This window comes from Micropterus dolomieu, linkage group LG01 (genome assembly GCF_021292245.1).
Source record: "Micropterus dolomieu isolate WLL.071019.BEF.003 ecotype Adirondacks linkage group LG01, ASM2129224v1, whole genome shotgun sequence".
Classification (NCBI taxonomy): Eukaryota; Metazoa; Chordata; class Actinopteri; order Centrarchiformes; family Centrarchidae; genus Micropterus; species Micropterus dolomieu.
Genome location: NC_060150.1, coordinates 665,689 through 685,610, shown reverse-complemented (window position 1 = coordinate 685,610; position 19,922 = coordinate 665,689). Strand labels below are relative to the sequence as shown.

The window sequence follows — 19,922 nt, the reverse complement described above, 5'->3', positions numbered from 1 at the left end:
CCACACAGGAGAGAAATCATATATTTGCTCAGTTTGTGGTAAAGCATTTGCACGAAAGGGACATCTGACAGAGCACTTGACTGTCCACACAGGGGAGAAACCATTTAGTTGTTCAGTTTGTGGTAAAGAATTTGGAGGACGGCTAAATCTGAGACGACACTTGACTGTCCACATGGATGAAAAACCGTTCAGTTGTAAAGTTTGCGGTAAAAGATTTGGAGAGGGCAGAACTCTGAGACGACATTTGACTGTCCACACAACTGAGAAACAATTTAATTGTTCAGTTTGTGGTAAAACATTTGCACATCATGGAAATCTGAGGCGACACTTGACTGTCCACACAGGGGAGAAACGATTTAACTGCAGTGTTTGTGATAAAAGCTTCACTCGGCTTCATATTTTCAAAAATCACAAGTGTGCTGGTGACAGCAGAGGAAGTAAATGCTCTGCCGATTCCTTCCAGCAGAATTGAAGTATCGAGGGCAAGACTTGGCTCATCTCTGATCAGTTCCCTATGATACTGACTCCAAATAAGTCACATGCATACCAGCAGAACAAGTCTCTGAATAACTAAAATGCTAACGCTAGTGAGCTAGCGCTTTAGTATAAAGTTTCACAAAAAGCAACAGAAAAAAGTTATCGCACCTAACCTACTTCTTTCATTGTTTAATTGGCTTCAAAGGGGGCTTAACGTTCACACAGTTTCACTTCACTGTCCCTCAGTACTTCAAAATTAGTCCAACATCGCCCGGAGTAATAGCATATAGCGGTTATTTTGTGGCCGAAACATACTCACTCCTGGTTGTTTTTCTCCATCTGTGTTTTTTATTTTCAGGATTGTGAAGTCCAGCAAATCTCTGTCCAAGTGAGGAGTAAACTATATGTATAACTTAGTAACGCACACACGAGCTAATGTAGCCCCAGCTTCTCTCCGCTGCACTTTTGAAGACCGCAACAACTACCCGGGGATCTCATCTTTCTCGGTCAAAATAGCAGAATGAGGAATTTATTGCTTTAGTCAGCTGCATCTACCTTCAACACTGACTGGACATCCACATTAAATGTGCTGAAGTTTCCCTTTAAAGCAGAGGTTACGATTTCTCCAACTTTTTTCAGTTCAGTACTCAGATGCCATATGTATTTTATATGTATCTATTTCGGCTAAATTGAAGGTTGTGATGACGCTTTGTTTCTTTACCACAGGACAAACGCAGCAATGCTGATGATTTTGGCCCGTCACTACCGTTAACAAGCCGAATTGTCATGGAAACAATTATGGCACTTAACCCTAACCCCACAGCTCCACTCATTGTGGTGCGTTTCATCGACTTCCCATAATCCAACAGAAGCAAACACAGGTCATTCAAATAGCCGGCTTCTTAGGAGGAGTATGTGCAATTGATGGCGCTCATATAAAGATAAACTATTTTATCTTTCATTTCCAATGTGTATATCATAATGTATTCTCTTGAAAATTCTTTGTCAAATGTTTGTTGAATGTAAACTCCTCTTGAACATTCAATGTGAATTTATCTGAGAATGAAGGAAATCTCTTCAGTGATTGGTCCTTGGCGACATCGTCATCCAAAATCCTGTTTGTGTCACAGCAAAGTGTCGTGAATCAGCACAAAGACTGACACTTAAGATTTAGTCCTACACTTCACTCAGATTAGGACTGAGATGCTTGATAACTTTTAAGCTCAGCTTTGAGCCAAGATTTATTTTTAGTCTTTAGTCAGTTCTTTGCGGAGTTCTTATGAGTTCTTCTTTCTACTAGCTCATTCAAGTCTAAAGTTTTGATTTCATCAAATCTTCCAGTGAAAAAATAATACTGACTTGTTTTAGTTTTCTTCTAAAATCAAGTGTTTTGACTTTGATTTCTTTTTAATTTATGATGTGAATCCATGGTAAACTTTTGGAAAAGTTACCATTAACATGTGTAATGCTTTAATAAGTTTGTTGATCATTTGGAAAGCCAAATAGTTATGAATAAGTAACTTATAGATCATCTGTAACATGAATAGTAAATGATCCAACTGTAAATCATCATTATGAAGTAGGTAGAGTAAAATATTTGCAAATGTACTGCAACCTAAAACAAGCAGTTTCTGGCTGTTTCATGTGTTTTTAATGATGAGAAAATGTATTGTAGTCCTCATGTTCATAACTTCATCTAATGGTGTCTCTTTGTGTTCGTCACTCAACCTCATTTTAAGATCAACACTGCCATGGCCACACAGATGGGTGCAAGTGGGGCTGGACAATTCTGGGGGACCTCTCAGTCTTAACAGTCAACATGAGGGCCAATGTTTACTTTATCAGACCAACCCTATTGCAGCTAATAAATGTACAGCTTTTGCTGGAAAAGGGAAGAGCTCCTATTTGTCTTTGTGGAGAGCTTTAATCATCAGAAAATATTATGTTTAATCTTCAATACTTGCTGAAGAGGCTTCGTAACGTTTTTACAAAACAGAAGTTAATTGTTGTCTCGGGCTGTTCGTTGTTTACTGGCACTGGTAGGTTTTTAAGGTTTTGTATAGTTCTGAAAACCACAAAAAGACTGAATGCAAGGCACGGTAAGTTAGGCAAGAGAAAAATAAAGTGTATACTGCATGCTTGTCCTGCCTAAATCTTGCACAAAGCTTCCTCTCTCTCTCTCTCTTTGCCCATCGTGGACATTAGGGCGAGGAGAGGGAGGATCTGGTGTTTTGAAACTTTAATCATTTCACATCAAAGTATGTTATAACTTAAGTGAAATGCTGTATTCCTGAGTTTAAAGAATACTGAACTTCTCTGCTTTCCATGTGATGTTACAAAGCTTTCTTTATCAATTCTGACAGGAAGGTGTAATAAACATAAATATATGTAAACTGCACAACTTCAAGTAGTAATTCATGATCATTTAAACTTCATACTTCAGACTCTTTACTACAAACACACATTTCAAATGTTGGCACATATTTATTTAAATATAAATGTAAAACAAATACAGTAATAAAGTACTCAGAAGTGAACTGGATACGCTTGTACAGAAAGATTTAGATGGAGATGTTGCAGTGGACCAGATGACGTATGTGGAAAGCAGGTTGAGGGCTGGAGTTGAGTAACAGCTCGATGAGGAGGAGGTGCTGCTGAGAATGACACTGCAGTGCGTGTCAGCGTTTACTGATACCAGATGCAACTCCCAAGAGTGTACGTTTTTTTAAAGGGAAACTCACAATGGAAAATACACATATAACCCATAAAGAAACCAGCTAGAACTTGCCATTACCTGTGACAAACATATTATTTTATAGTGGGACAACCAACTTCAACTTGTCAACTCACCAAGTTGCTGCTATTAACCTGCATTAAAATGTATAAGAGCTACCAGGGAGGGTGACCATCTCTGTCTTAACAATGTGGTAAAAACAGAAACAGAGTGCACACTGCCCGATCAGCAGAAAAGGACTAGATGTGACTGTTTGATCTGTAAACTGTGTACCGTGATGATGAACTGGCGATGATCTTTACCTAATGGGGAAGGAAAACGTGTCTTAAGGCAGACAAAAAACCCAAAATACATGTACAACGAGAAGCTGGGGAGTCCTAGGTAAATGTTAGGGTGGAACAGTTCCAGAAACTTCAGGACTTAATAACAGACACTAGTAAGACAGATAGTTCAGTAACAATGCAGGGTTTAGGAAGAAAAGGATTTATTTATAGTCTGACTTTTCAACCAACATAACCTGCTGTTGTCATTAGATGAAAGTATCTTTCTTTTATTAGAAATGTATCAGACAATTATTCAGCAAGATAGAAGTGGTTGTTAAAGTTGACTGTATTCACCTGATATCAGAATCTGCTGTTTTAGCCAAGTATGTGAACACATGTTTCTTACACAGGAGAAGCAGAACAAATTCAGGTGTTACAGCAGCACAAAGACAGAAATAAGTACAGATAAATAGAGAAACTAACAAAACAAATAATCAACTCTGGGCGTCCGTGCCTGAGGATCTGAGGCTGCAGAATCTGTGACATCTTTTAAATCACTTCTCAAGTATTTTATTTATGCTACGAACACTCTGTATTGTACTTGACGTGATATTTCTATTTACTTAAATAAAGGATCTGCGTTTTTCTACCATTGTTACCACAAAGAAATACGGCCCTGTAAATAAAGTGTGGTCACTTTTATTTTGAAAATCAGCAAAGCAGTAGAACCGGAATCAAGTGTACTTCCGGTGGCTAACATGCTAACTTTTCCTTTCGTTACCGTAAGATGCAGCCGGAGTTCAGCAGCAGAGCCTGCATGTGAGGATAAACGTGTTTAAGTGGACTCTGTTTAAACTTTCGGGATGTTTCACCTCAGACTCATCTCCTGTTAGCCAAGAATGCTAAAGGAAGTTAGCTTGTTAGCAGGAAGTAGCCGGAGCCGGAGCTCGGCCTCACAGTCGGAGCAGCTTCCATAGAGACCAAACTGTATTTTTCACGGAGCCCAAATGTCCAAATGTCCAGATAGAGCTGTCTGAATAGACTCTGTGCTGTTCCCTTTATCTGAACATGTTTAACATCTGAATTATCTCCCGGTGTCCTACGAAGCTAATGCAGTTAGCTTAGCTTGCTAGCTGGAAACAGTCTGGAGGAAAAGCTGCTGTGAATTAGTAAAAATGTCTAAAGTGGAGAACGAGGAGGAACTTTGTGGACAACGCAAACTACTGGACGCTGTTTTCAAGCCTGGAGCAGGTTTGTACTTTATTCTGTCCTCCCATCTTGCTGATAGCGCTGCGGGCTCGCTGTGAATTGACTCTGTTGTTGTTTAAAAGAAGATAATAAAACAAAGAAGTTTAGCTCCGTGGTAAAACAGTTAGATTAGATTCAATTTTATGGTCATTGCGCATGTCACTGGAACAAAGCAACGAAAGCAGATAGCAAGTGCAAGATATGAATGATATATAAATATATGTATTGAAACAAGACATTTTCTGAGCACAGCAACAACAATCAGGTGCAGGTAGACAGCAGGATAAGACTGGAAAAAAAAATGTCTCACACAGTGAAATTAAAAAACACTTACAGGTGTGCTAAGTAGACCCTGTGCAGGTCATGAGGTCAGCACAATCCATTTTTATCTTTCTCATATACATATATAAAATCAACATCTTATACAAAGTATTATAAACGGCAAGAATGTGGTAATTATCCAAACAGATCAAACAAACATCACAATATATATTAATTTAAAAAATGAAACATACATAAGTCACAAGAATTACAACATTATAGGAACTCATAAGTATAAGGCAAAATGGGCTGACGCTCCTACCTCTATCGTATATCCCTAAAAGGGAGGGTAGGACATTCAGTATCTAAACTCAGAAATAGACATAATAATCAGCATTACAGGAATGGGCTCAAATCTAGTCTCTCATTCAGTCCACGAGGTTCAATTCATGAATCAAAAAAGCTTCCCTTCTCAAAAACTGGTTAATCAAGTTACCCCCTCTTGGATTAGGACTCAATCTTTTAATGCTAAATATATGTATACATGAATATCTATTGCTACAGGTAATGACTAAGGCAGTACAGTATGAATAACTAAACACTATGTACAGTAGTGCAAATGTGATTGGAAGTAACACAATATTACATTACTTATTGCATTAAAAGGAGATCACATAGAATAGCCTACATGTGTGAGAGTTCATAGCTAAAGTAGTTTTTGGGAACTGTTTTCCCCCCGTCAGAGTCATAAACTAATAAATGCTTTAAGTGCAGTTTATACTTCTGCGTCAAATCAACGGCAAAAGCTACGAGGCTACGCAGAGGCTACGGCGTCGCCTGAGGGGCATCTCCTCAAAAATGTAACTACACGTCGAGTCGACGCGAACCGTAAGCTCTGTGAATAGTGGGGTGGTGATGGAGCAGTGGATAAGACGCCTGCCTTTGGTGTGAGAGACTGGGGTTCAATTCCCCACTGTGACCCTGAGCAAGTCACATAACCCCTCGTTGCTCCAGAGGCGTGCGACCTCTGACATTTACATTTACTCATTTGGCAGACGCTTTTATCCAAAGCGACTTACATTTGAGGAACAACATACAAGCATCAACAGAGCATCAACTACAGATCTACAACTGACAAAACATACTAGTAAGAGCAGCAATACATACTAGTGAGAGCTCACAGTACATATCACATCAATGGGGTAGATACCGAGGGAAGGAAGTAAGAGTTAACAAAGTGCAATCAAAACAATATAATTGTAGGGGATAGAAGAAGAAGAGCACAGGAAGTGCATGTTAGAGGTTAGGAGTTAAATGTGTTCTAAGAGGAAGTGTTCTCGGAAGAGATGAGTTTTCAAGAGCTTCTTGAAGTTAGAGAGGGACGCCCCTGCTCTGATGGCGTGTGGTAGCTCGTTCCACCTTCGTGGTGTCACAGATGAGAACAGGGACTGGGATCGCTTTGTGTGAAGGGATGGCAGAGCCAGGCGGCGTTCGTTGGAGGAGCGTAGTGGCCGAGAAGGAACGTAGGTTTGTATTATGGAGTTTAGGTAGATGGTTGCAGACCCAGTAGTCACTCTGTATGCAGCATTAGTGACTTGAATCTGATTCTGGAGGCCACGGGGAGCCAGTGGAGGTCACTGAGTAATGGAGTGACATGAGTCCTTTTGGGCTGATCAAAAACCAGACGCGCTGCTGCGTTCTGAACCATTTGTAAGGGTTTCACCGCACAAGCTGGGAGACCTGCTAGGAGGGCAGAGAGATAACCACGGCCTGTACCAGAAGCATGTATAGCAATTGGAAGTCGCTTTGGATATGTTATGAATTGGTCGGCCTTGGTCACCTCGCAGTGCTTCCGAGCCGACTGGAAGTTCCCCCGCGCTTTGAAGTAATGTTTTACCCACATTTATTTTAGCGAAGCGTTAAACCTGAAGTCACTCTGCTCGGCCGGCAAAAGTCAACACAGTGGACGCTGTAGCGCCTTCGCCGACTGGCGTTTTGGGGTGTAAGTGCAGAATGATGGACACACCTACGCACAAGTATAAATGCATGGCTACATGCGTATCTATGCCGTAGGCTACGCATGTGGACCCTACGCAGGAGTATAAATGGGCCAAGTTTTTTTAAAACTACTTGTTGCAGTCAGAAGTAATGTCAAACAGCAATATTAGGCTATTTTGGCTGAGTGTGTATGGGATCAAACAATATAATCATGCCTGATTCCATAGGCATCCAGGAATTGAGCCAAACTTAAACTAAAGATGTGGTGGGGGGGCGCCGTTTCCCAAGCTGTGTCTGAGGGGAGGCCCGCAGTCTCAGACATTGAAAACCCCTGATTTACAGTTTACAGACCAGTTAATTAATTCATTAATGGAGGGAAATGAGAACAATCCCAGGTTTCTTTTCAGTCACAGCTCTGTTGAGCCTTGTATTCCTTTAGCCCTCCCCAGTCGGGATTCATGCGACTGAAGTTGGTGGGTGATAGGTCCCAGTGAAGCAAATCACTTTAAAAAAAAGTCTTTTTAACTTCCCATAACCTTGTTTTTATGTCTTTAACAGAGACTTGGTTGGACATTAATACTGGAAATGTGATCTGTACTGAACCCTCAGTCAGTGTTTTGCATACATGGCAACCCGCCACAATATCAGCATTGACTTCCACATGTTGATTTTCTTTAAAAATGGGTAAAATTGTATTTCTTTGCAGAGAGGTGCTCAGAACATCGATTTGCTCAGCCCCTCCTCGGCTCGCTCCCAGATGGACCAGTCTGAGCTGGGCTGTGGAGGTTAGCAAGCTGTGCATATAGTCAGTACTGAATGCTTGTGCACGTGGATAACGTTAATGTAACTTCTTCCACTTTGACGCTATATGTTTGCTCCCTCTATCCACTGAAAACTATTCTCAATGACCAAAAAGGGCTTGTAAGGAGGAGCAAAGACAGTCTGGCCCAGAGGTATTAGCAAAACAGCGTACCTATAAACTTCCAGAAACACTAGGGAAAGCACAACAGTGTGACCAGTATGATTAACTATCCAAATAATTTGTTTTGAATATTTCCAGGCTTCAACCAGCGCTGCTGTGGCAGCTGAAGCAGGAAGAGAGGGCCAGGAAGGGATAGCTGTAGCTAATGAAGAGAGAGATGTAGGAGAGGAGGAGGACAACAGCCAACATGTTGCAGTGGGAGAGCAGCTAGGGCAGAAGCAACAGGTGAGACTGAAGCAGGGCAGGTAAACCACTCTCAGGAAAAGAAGCCTCATTTCTTTTCTTCAACAATGTCTGCAACAAAGCAACAGCCCCCTTTCATACTACTTCTGTAGTTTATTTTTCCAAAGTGCTTATAAGTTTTATAAGTGGAGAATGTTACATCATGACCCAGATGTTCCTTGATTTACTTTAAAACATTACTGATTACTAATATTTTTATTTTTTAATTTCTCTGACATTGACAGCTTTGTGTTGGACGGATTTGTGCAGCGGTGTTCATCAGAGCGAGCGATAGGATGTGCTGCGCGAACGCGCTATGGCACTGATTTGCAATCAAATACGATTTTAAATGGGCCTAGTAAAAGAAATTGATTTCAGTATGTGGCGCTAAGCGTAGAAATTGTGGCGGGTCGCCACAAATAAATGAACATATAGGAAACACTGCCTTTCCTTTGTCGCTGCTGCTCTGTTTCTGCTGTAGTGGTCTGAGTAACTGGGACCAGAGGGCTCTGTGGGTGTGACTGCCGACAGGTCTAACCTCGCAGGCGCTTGTGGAGCTTCTCACCCCCGAAAACGTTTGAGCACATTTTGATTCGCCATCAACCTTCGTGAAAACTGCCAATATTCAAATTCTACACAGTTGATTTCTCACCTTAAACCGCCCAAAAGTGTATTTAGTGATTTAAATAGCATACAAAACTTAACAAAACTAAAATCAAAAGTTAGTTTCCGCTGCATGAAAGCTTCTTTCTGAGTAGTCTTACAGTCAAGCAGTCATGGCAGACAGTGGAAGCGGAACTGCCCCTTCCACTTCCTGCAGTGCATTACCGTTAATAAACAACCAGAAATGTTCTTAATAAGAAGATTGCTATTTCTTCCTTAAACGGCCTCTCTGTAACGATGCGTTGACGATGAAATTCCACGTCGAATACATCGACTAATCACTGTAACCCTACTGCTAACTATGTTAACATCTCAAATCAAAATCATCTTAAACTTTACTGTCATGTGCACGAGAAATAGTGGTCACACAGTACAATAAAATTCTTATTTTGTGAATCCTCCCAGCAACATCCAACATTAATAAAACACCCTAAGACATAAATAACTATGTGCAAAATATGTAAATGTACTTGATGTTGCTCTATCAGATCACTTCTGTGTCATCTTTAGGGCTGAAACAGTTTATTGATTAAATCAATTACTAAATTGCATCAAGGCTTCGTGTAATCCATATAACTACATAGAAAACTGAAATTTATTACTGCCGCACATCGCGCTTACGCTGTGAACACGACGTGATTATGATGCCGCTGTTTGCAAAGTAGAAGAAGAGAGAGAAAATTAGCGAGGGACAAAGAAGAAAGTGTCCAAAGTCTGGGATTATTTCAAGCTAAAGAAAACAAAAACTCTGTAATGTTACCGTCCGTCCCCCGTAAAACGAAACTTATGTTGCCTCGGCAACAGCGCGACGGCACCTGATCAAAGCAGTCGGTGTTCTGCCAGCGGACCACAGACAAGGTAACAGTGACAGCAACTTTAGCATTTAACTGAAATTATGATTGATTGTTGAGTTGAAGGCCAAAGTATGCCACAGTCCTCAGCTGAAAATGTGCCCATTTGTTGTTCTCCGTGAGTTTGTGTTGTGACGTCACAGTGGGAATTAGCTGGGTGTTGGGGAGCTGCACCTTATAACTCGTAGCACTCTGGTGGTGTTTGTGTGTTGGTAAAGCAGTTGTCTGGTTGTTGGTCTATTGATGTTGTTGGTCTGATGTTTGCTGTATGACACAACGTTCACAACCTGTTACGGGGGGGGGGGGTGTAACTTTGTAGTACTTCATAAATGATGCATCGATTAATCGTTCAAATAATCTATAGAAGCGTTGATTAGTAAAATCATCGTTGGCTGCAGCCCTAGTCATCTTTGATCTTGCTATTACACCAACAATTAACATTAGATCTAAATCTTTTTTAAGTTTATTATGGAAGACTTTAAATCTGATTCTGTCCCAAACTTGCATGCAAATCTAAGGGGCTTTCACACATAACTTGCTTAGTTCAGACTTCGGAAACCTTCCCCAGACCTCAGTCCAGACCAAACAGACAAACTTTGTTCAAACAAAAAGAGTTAGTTTGGGTCCAGGTCAAACTGAACCATGGTTTGGTTTGTTTCAAGTGCGAAAGCATTTTTTGGATGGTTTGGTTTTCAGGCCATTTACAGGAATATCCAGGGTTCCCATGTAAATCAGAAACAAACAAATGCACAGAGAAATACATTGAATTAAGGACAGATTATAAATCGCCTGCAACAGCTCATCCTTTGTATTCTTGTGGGATTTTTATTTTGAATGACTTTCAAATATGTTTTACAAAATGTGCAGCATATTTCCACATTTAAGAAAGTGTTGCTTTCAGTGATTTAAATGTTAACAGGAAGTTACAGTTTTCTAAAATGTGTGTATGTATTTCATTAGTCTCCACTGACGTCCAGCTGTTGTTGGTGAGTAAAGAAGAGGTTCCCCCTGAGCAGCAGGAGTGGTTCTCCAGTCTGGACCAGGAGGACCCACCAGAACCCCCACACATGAAAGAGGAGTGGAGCCCGAAACTGGACCAGGAGAACCCACCAGAGCCCCCACACATTAAAGAGGAGTGGAGCCTCAGTCTGGACCAGGAGGACCCAAAAGAGCCCCAACACATTAAAGAGGAACAGGAGGAACTCTGGACGAGTCAGGAGGGAGAGCAGCTTCGAGGGCTGGAGGAGGCGGCAATCATCAAGTTCACATTCACTCCTGTTTTTGTGAAGAGTGAAGAAGACGATGAAGAAAAACCTCAGTCCTCACAGCTTCATCAAAGACTCACTGAACAGATGAAAACGGAGGGTGATGAAGAGGACTGTGGAGGACCAGAACCGGTCAGGAACTTAGATTCAGATAAACATTTACAACCAACTAATGATGACAAGACTGAAGACTCTTGTGAACCTGAGACTGATGACAGTCATGATTGGGAGGAGACCAGAGATCTTCACAATAGACTCCAAGCAAGAGAGAAACCATTTAGATGTTCAGTTTGTGGTAAAAGATACCCCGCAAAGAACTCCTTAATGACTCATATGAGACTTCATTCAGAGGGAAAATGTTTCAGCTGCCCAGTTTGTAAAAAAACATTTCCATGGAAAGTAGAGGTTGCGAAGCACATGAGGGTCCACACAGGGGAGAAACCCTTTATTTGTTCCGTGTGTGGTAAAAGATTTGCACAAAAGACTCATCTGAGACGACACGCAACTGTCCACAAAGGGGAGAAACCCTTCAGTTGTACAGTTTGTGGTAAAGGATTTGTAGAAAGGGGAAATCTGAAACAACACTTGTCTGCCCACACAGGAGAGAAACCATTTAGTTGTTCAGTTTGCTGTAAAGGATTTGTAGACAAAGGAAATCTGAGGCGACATCTGATAATCCACACAGGGGAGAAGCCATTTAGTTGTTCAGTTTGCGGTCAAGGATTTGCACAAAAGACCCATCTGAGACGACACTTGACTGTCCACACAGGAGAGAAGCCATTTTGTTGTTCCATTTGTGGTAAAGGATTTGGAGAAAGGGGAAATCTGAACCAGCACTTGAGTCTCCACACAGGGGAGAAACCATTTAGTTGTATAGTTTGTGGTAAGGGATTTGTACATCGGGGAAATCTAAGAAGACACGCGAAAAGCCACACAGCAGAGAAGCCATTCCGTTGTTCAGTTTGTGGTAAAGAATTTGTAGAAAAGGGAACTCTAAATCAACACTTGACTGTCCACACAAGGGAGAAACAATTTAGATGTTCCCTTTGTGGGAAATTATTTGGAGAAAGGGGACATCTGAAGCAACACTTGAGAAGTCACACAGGGGAAAAACCATTTAATTGTTCAGTTTGTGGCAAAGAATATTTAGATAGGGGAACTCTGAGACGACACTTGAGAATCCACACAGGGGAGAAGCCATTCAGTTGCTCAGTTTGTGGCAAAGGATTTGTAGAAAAAGGAAATCTAAAACAACACTTGACGGTCCACACAGGGGAGAAACCATTTAGTTGCAGCATCTGTGGTAAAAGATTTACTCGTCATCATATTTTCAAAAAGCACAGATGTGCTGGTGAGAGCAGGGGAAGTAAATGAAGCTGCAGAGATTCTTTTTGAGCCAATTGCTTCCAGCAGGATTGAAATAGAGTTCAAAACTGTGACAGTCTCAAAAATAAGTCATGCTTCACCTTTTCAGCTAAGATGAAGCCATATGATCGTTTTTTGGTATTACATGTATTCATTGATTTAGAGTATTCTCAGAGTATTTTATGTCACCTGTACAGCACTATGGTCAAAAGACAATGAAATGAAATGACTTCACTTGCCTCCCAACAACACATTTATTTCTAATTGAATGGACTCTCCTGTTTTTTAATTGAGCTCATTATGTGTAAAACATGAACAGTTGATTCTTGAACTGCTCATACTGTATTTGTGTTATTTTGGTCAGAAAACAAATTTAGACAAAGTTTTTTTCACACAATTGACCCTTCGCTAAGCCCCGCCCCCCCTTAGTTACTGTTGCTAAGTCCAACAAACTTGGCATTACCACTGTCTATTAATGCACTCCCCGGAGAAACATTGTCAAGTTTGTTGGAAAAAGCGATCTCAGAAAGAAGAAGACAATTTTTCAGTTGCATGATAGATTTCAAGGTTGTATTCAGGCTGTCAGACTGACTGAAACGGACTAAAGCCTACTGATCACACAGTACAAGTGAACCACTGCATCCCCGACGATTGAGACAAAAGACAACGATATGAACGAACAACAGTGTTACTCTAAAGCTGGGTAGGACTCTATTCATTATTACAATCATTAAAAAGCAGGACAGCAGGCCTTTATTTCGTTACATTCAGCAGGAAGTTAGCTAACGCTAGCTAACTTCCTACTGAAGGTAACGTTATAAACCCCTACTGTTCTGCTTTTTAATGACTGTAATAGTAAACAGAGACCTACCCAGCTGTGCAGGAGCAGTGTTGATCCATAATATCGTTGTCCTCTTTCTCAATCATCAGGTAAGTTACTGCAGTGGTTCACTTTTACTCTGTGATCGGTAGGCTTTAGCTTCTGTCTTTATTTTTTTCATGTCACTTTGAGTCACTTTGAGTCAGTCTGACAGCCTGAATACACCCTCCAAATATACAATGCAACTGCCAAACTGCCTGCTTCTTTCTGAGATCGCTTTTTTCCCAACAAATTAGGCAAATTTCTTGGTCGGATTTAGCAACAGTAACTAAGAGTGTGTTGGAGTTAACCAGGCTCAGATTTTTCCAGTCTGTTTCTGTACAGTACTCGGATGCCATATGAATGTTGAGAGAGTTGGTTGCTATAATCATTCTTCAACTGGGTATCTTCGTCTTGGGACTCGTTTGAATATTTATTAATTTATAATAATTAATAATTTATTTATTAACAGTTGTTTTCAAGTGACTACAGAAATATATTGCTCCGCTCCGGCTCAGCAAGAAAACAGTCTGTGGAAACATAAAGATAGTTTTGTAGGGCTGACTGCGAAAACTCAGATTTGATGATTCAATAGGAGGATCCTGATTCGATTCCCTATCTCACAATCAAATCTTCTCTGAGCTGTTTTGAAACAAGAATCATACCATTTTGACTCAGTATCTGATTGTCAATGTCTGATTTTACATAGAACTACCGGATTATTCCCAAGGAGTTAATATATAGCCTGTTATGATATAAATATCAACACATAACCCTGTAAATAAACATGTGAAAAGAAATAAGCGTTTAATAAATCTTTTTAAAGTCGTGAATAAATCCAAAATTGTGACTTGTGACAGTGCGTATGTGTGGCGTAGATGAGGGGGAGAGACTGAGGACCAGATGCAGGATATTGTGCCGAGTTGTGTATGAACTTTGCAGGACATTTGAATCATTTATCACCATTGAACCAAACAAAAAGAAACAATAAATCGTTTTTACAGTACTTAGAATAGACCCGTGAGGAACCGCGACATGCATACAACTGTCAGCGATAGGTCTGGACGATATGACCAAAATTGTTATTGCGATCAATAAGTTTCAAGTCTTTGGATATCGGCGATTTTTGCACCTGCTTGATAGTTGAAGAACCCCGGTGGTTAGTTGTGGTTTAAACTCTTCTTTATGGTCAGAACACTTGATGCCAAAAAGTGGATCACTTCACAAAGCTGGGACAGATTTATATTTATTCATTTAGCTGACGCTTCTATCCAAAGCGACTTTTGCTATACATGTCAGAGGTCGCACGCCTCTGGAGCAACGAGGGGTTAAGTGTCTTGCTCAGGGACACAATGTTAGATGTCTCACAGTGGGAATCGAACCCAGGTCTCCCACACCAAAGGCAAGCATCTTATTATGCGCCATCACCACCCGCAGATCACTCAAAACAATTATGATAAAATCTTTGTCAACAAATAAGTAAAATCAAGTAAAAGATTTTTTCTGTCCTTTTTCCTCAAATTAACATCTTGATAAAAAAATTAAGTCCTAATTTGAGTATGATTCAAGTGAATAAAATCAACATTTCAATCAAACATTTATTGAACATTTGTTTTATTGTTGTTTGAAAAAAAAAAAAAGTATATTGCATAATTGTTGTTGTTGTTTTATGGTCCAGCCCTAGTCAGCAAGTTTGCAGACATGCTGAACTTCACAATGCATTGTCTCCAGTTACGATTGGGTCATGACATTGATTTACCTGAGGTCAGTTTTAGACTGGGTCCATATGTTTTGACCTATGAAGACCTCTTCAGACTCTATACAACCAGAGATACTGAGGGGCGGACACTGCACTACTAGCGACCGGCACATGTACTTGCATTTGTTATTTGTCGGTTTATGTAGCCAACTGATTACTGAGACTGTTTTCTAGTGACCGAATGTGTTTGATCTCGTCCGTCCATCATGGACATGGCAAATTGTTTTCTGGTGTTTTGAAACTTTTTGTGGGTGTGTTCGTATCTTCTTCAGGAAAGACTTTGGAGGGAGTGAATACTAGGAACAGGACTGTTTGGCTGACGAAGCAGGTAAAGAGCGGTGGAGGGCACTAAAGAGTACAGAGACAGCAGCTATGTGTTGTTCTTCTGCCCTCTGTCATACATGTGTTGCGGAATAAAATAGGTGAACTACAGGTATATGTAAAGTTTGTCAGAATACAGATGTTGCATCATTTCTCTTACTGTAACTTGGCTTAAAGCTCAAAACTCTGATGCTGAACTTGAAATTGAAGGTTTTGGCCAATTCAGTCAAATCACAGGGACGGGGCGTGTTCCTGTAAATAAACATCTGATGGTCATCAGGGACACAATTTTCTACCCCTGATATTGAACTTTTATGTATTTGTCACAGTTGGTTATAGAAAATCAAATGTGGATAATGCGACAGCAACTCCAGTCAACACTGTGTGCAGTGTCTACAGACTCAGGCAATTAATGGATATTCAAGGATGGCTTGGAAAGGAATGAACTCCGTTTGGGATACAGAACAAGCAGAGAAGAGTATTTTATCCTGTGAAGCCTGATGCTGAAGAGTTAAACAAATTCTACTCTAGGTTGGATATCCGTTATTGTCATGATCATTCTAATTTCAGAAATGGGCTGTAAGATTCAAATTGATGAGGTGAGGTGTGTTTAAATCTGTTGGTCGTATTAAAGAGAAGAAAAGCCCTGGTCTTCATGGTGGCTTCGTGGTCAGTCCTGCTTGGAACAACACGAAGTTCCTAGCGTGTGGAAGGAATCTCTTGTGGTGCCAGTGGCATGTTTCCAAAACACTGAATGGTTGTTGCCCTGTGGCCCTTATGTCCCTTGTTATGAAAACATTTTAACATATTGACACATGTTGACTTGTTTCAAAATGTTATTTTTCTTGATGATGTGAATCCATTGTAATTTTTTGCAAACGAATAGAAGTTACTAATAAAATCTGCTGTGCTTTGATAAGTGTGTTGGTTTATCATTTAGATAACAAAATAGTTATGGATCAGTCATTTATCATCAGTAGCATTAATTGTAAATGGTCCAGCTGTAAGTTATCATAATGCAAGTAGTGAAATAAAATACTTATTACTTATAATATAATGCAGTTTCTGGCTGTTTCATTTGTTTGATGATTAAAAAAAAGTTGTAGTCAACCCTGATGATCATGTAACATAATACCCAGTAGAAAATGTGAGATTCTGCTCACATGCTTGATGTTCAGTAAAGCTGCTACCTTTGGTTCTGCTGCATTGATTTGAACACTCGATCAGAAGTCCGACAGTGATATAGTCGATCCTTTTTAAGAAACAGACTAAATAGTACAAAGTGTTAAGCGACTGGTGGGTACCATCATCATGAGGGTCTGTAAAGCTTCACAAAGGACAGAGTGAAACTCAAAATTTTTATTTATGCCACAAACACATTTATTTTCTGGCGAGCAGTTAGGGGTTTAGGGCCTGGCTCAAGGGCACCTTCGGCAATACACCATGCTGGACTCCGGCGACCCACACCACCAACTAAGCCAAGTTCCCACGGACTAAACGTAGAGAAGGCATATGATATGGTTTGGAAGGAGGGATTTATGATAAAATTATAAATGATAGGAATAACAGGTAGGACATATAATTGGATTAAAGAATTCTTACTTGAGAGAAGTATACAAGTCAGAATCAGGACACCTGTATCAGGAAGATATACGGTAGAGAATGGTACTCCTCAGGGCAGTGTCATTAGCCCTATACTCTTTTCCATTATGATTAATGATGTTTTTTCTCAAGTTCTGGGTGATATTGGAGAGTCACTGTTTGCTTTAGATTTTTGGGTATGTGGTTTAATGATAGGTTAACATGGAATGAACATATCAGTAAGATAAACACCAAGTGTAAAAAGATACTGAATGTGATGAAATGCTTAATAGGGTGTTAGATCCCGAGTTACCCCTGTTCAGGAGGTACTGGACCAGCTCTCCGTCGTAAAGGGTCCGATCCTCTAGGCCTATGGGTATTACCCTATTAGGTATAACTGAGGACTGTTTAAGCTGGTGTCGAAGAGATTCGCCTGGCTTCTCGCTGTCTTCTTCCCAACGCCTACCCTGCTTACTCTGAAATGGCACCTGACTGAATAGCCCTAGAGCCAAATACCACCCCAGCCACGCCCGTTAATGACAGCTCTCTTCTTATTGATCAGTGCACTTGGGATGGTTGCTAGGATTGTGTTTAGCGGGCAGGAAAATAGGCCCCAAGTTAATTTCATTGGCTAGAGCAACCTATAAGAACCTCAAAGATGTTAAACACACTTTACCTAAAGAGTTACCACCTTAGTGAAGAAATAAATTCAATGTCTACTACTTGTACTTTAAATGCAGTGATTATATATTTTATTGCAAAATTAAGCAAGGGCAAGCATACAACTTAAATTATTATTATATATAATATATAATTATATATAATTTATATTATATGATTATAACCTAAATAAACTGATAAAAAAAAATCTAAAATTCCAAACCTGATTGTGATAGCTGAGCTTGAGTATTTTGATGTCTTCTTTTTGGAGAGAAAGGAAGGGGAAGGAGTTGTCCTGGCCAAGGAGATCTTTCCCTCTTCAGCTGGGCTGATGAAACCTGAGGCTTTGTCCAAAGCCCTCAAATTGTCTTCAAAAGTTTTCAGTCTTCGTCGCAGCTTGAGTGAGAGGAAATCTTCAGAGTCCGATGATTCTTCAGTTGGTTTGGTCGTTGTGGTTACCCTCTGTGGCTCGATCTCTTGAAGTCCCCTGAAGAAATCTCTAGTTGTTTGCTGCTCAAATCCCCGTCTCTTGTCTTGGGCTCTTGGTCTGGTGCGGTGATGGTCTTGCTCCGAGTTCGATGCCTCTGAGGTCTGCAGAGGAATAACCCAGATCTGACTCCTCTTTATATATCCTACTCCGTAGCTGAGCTTCTTTGTCAAATCAGCCGCCACCGTCTTTCTGTCTACATGACTTCTGTCAGCTTGTTCATCCTTAAATTCAGTTGGGCCAGAGATGTCCTTGTTTGGCCATTTCATTTCCCCCTGCTGACCCTTCTGTCCCAGTGGCTCATAGTCATAAGACCATTACACCCATCTCAGTCTTTTACAGTCAAGTCAACATGTCTCAACATGTTCCTTCATTTTTCTTACATTTTTCTTATTCTTTCCACACACACATTTTAATTAATACTATTAAAATTATGATCTTCTTCATTTCATTTTGTAGTTAATCATATTCTTTTCATTTCTTAGTTGATTACCGTATGGTTGTTACATCAATACATTGCATATGGTACTTCTACACAATCAGTTGGAAAGTACCTTACAGTCCCATGGCTGTAGTGAGCCATTGTTTGGTTATTATAGAGCGCTGGGATCTCAACCTATTTGACAAGTAGGGCTGCTATTAAAAATGTGTATATAGCACTGATTAGATCAGTATTAGATTATGGGTGTATCGCTTATGGATCAGCAGCAAAAACTTCATTAACAAAGTTGGAGGTGGTGAGAGCTCAAGCCTTGAGACTCTGTTTTGGGGCTGTAAAAAAACCCCTGTGTCTGCTCTTCAGGTTGAGGTGGGGAAATGCCGCTGAATATTAGATGTAAACAGTTAATGATGCACTACTGGGTAAATCTGCAAGGGCAGCCTGAGGATCAACATCCTACAACAAAGATACTTCTCCCATGTTGGGAGAGTGAAAAGGCCAAACGGGGGTGTTTTGCATGGAAATGTGAGGAAATAGCTGGAGACATGACATTAAGTCAAGGAAGATATATCCCTACAGTGCCATTATCTGTAACACCACCCTGGATGTTTCCTTCAGTGTCAGTTGACTTATATTTCCTGGGAAAAATGCAGGGTCAAAAAGGTTGTGGAAATATTGCAGTATTGGTTGAAGATAGGTTACAGACACTATATCAAACATTTGTCCAGGTATATACAGATGGATCCAAGGATCCTGATACAGGCAGAACAGGTTTTGCTTTCATTATTCCTGCCTTACATGTTTCTTTTAAAAGAAGGACATCAGATCATTTATCCGTATATACAGTCGAGATGTTGGCAATTGTAACAGCATTACAGCAGATAGAAGAATTACAAATTAAAAAAGTTATTCTACAACAGACTCCTGCTCTGCATTAATGTCACTGCAGTCATTTACATCTGACAGCAGGCAACATATGGTTAATGAGATCTATGAAAAGTTGTACAGAATTAAAAATTTTAACACACTGATAACCGTAGTTTTCTCTGGACCCCTGCCAAATCTGACCAGTGATGACATGTATAGCCGCATGTCGTCATTCCGCCGCTGGTTGTCGAGGTGGTGTCCAGCAAACGATGTGGGCTTTGTAGATCATTGGCAGACTTTCTGGGGAAGACCTGGTCTGATCCGGAGAGACGGCATCCATCCCACTTGGGAAGGAGCAGCTCTCATTTCTAGAAATCTGGCCAAGTTTATTAGTGGACCAAATCCATGACAACCCAGAGTTGAGACCAGGAGGCAGAGTCGCAGTCTAACACACTTCTCTGCCCTTCTTTTTCAGCAGTTACCCACCCAAAACCCTACGCAGAGTCGCAGTCTAACACACTTCTCTGCTCCTCCATTTCAGGAGTTACTTAGTGAAAATCCTATAGTGACGGTGTCTGCCCCCCGACCATCGAAATTATTTAAAAAGGTAAACAGAAGAG

At 40.5% G+C, this 19,922-nt stretch overlaps 3 protein-coding genes and 1 long non-coding RNA gene across 5 annotated transcripts in view; all 4 read left to right on the top strand.

The window, feature by feature from the left end:
• Nucleotides 1-19,922, top strand: part of LOC123971220 (NACHT, LRR and PYD domains-containing protein 12-like) — a 524,333-nt gene that overhangs the window by 23,656 nt on the left and 480,755 nt on the right. The window lies entirely within an intron of this gene.
• Nucleotides 26-2,372, top strand: LOC123972487. Its single transcript, XR_006825422.1, has 2 exons — nucleotides 26-1,090; nucleotides 1,204-2,372. It is a non-coding gene; the product is annotated as an uncharacterized LOC123972487 (long non-coding RNA).
• LOC123971384 (zinc finger and SCAN domain-containing protein 10-like) overlaps nucleotides 4,209-19,922 on the top strand; it is a 54,742-nt gene continuing 39,028 nt past the window's right edge. Inside the window, exon 1 of the mRNA XM_046050150.1 lies at nucleotides 4,209-4,725. Coding sequence (XP_045906106.1) covers nucleotides 4,650-4,725 — 76 coding nt within the window. The 5' untranslated portion in view covers nucleotides 4,209-4,649. The remainder of the gene's footprint in view (nucleotides 4,726-19,922) is intronic.
• On the top strand, nucleotides 7,748-13,072 carry LOC123971744 (gastrula zinc finger protein XlCGF57.1-like). Of its 2 annotated transcripts, none has more exons than XM_046050776.1 (3): nucleotides 7,748-7,766; nucleotides 8,042-8,188; nucleotides 10,660-13,072. In XM_046050776.1, exon 3 carries the CDS (start codon nucleotides 10,767-10,769, stop codon nucleotides 12,336-12,338), a length of 1,572 nt encoding a protein of 523 aa, XP_045906732.1. In that variant the 5' UTR covers nucleotides 7,748-7,766; nucleotides 8,042-8,188; nucleotides 10,660-10,766; the 3' UTR covers nucleotides 12,339-13,072. The 2 variants fall into 2 exon arrangements, with proteins under 2 accessions (XP_045906732.1, XP_045906723.1); XM_046050767.1 differs by lacking the exon at nucleotides 7,748-7,766 and adding an exon at nucleotides 7,900-7,934.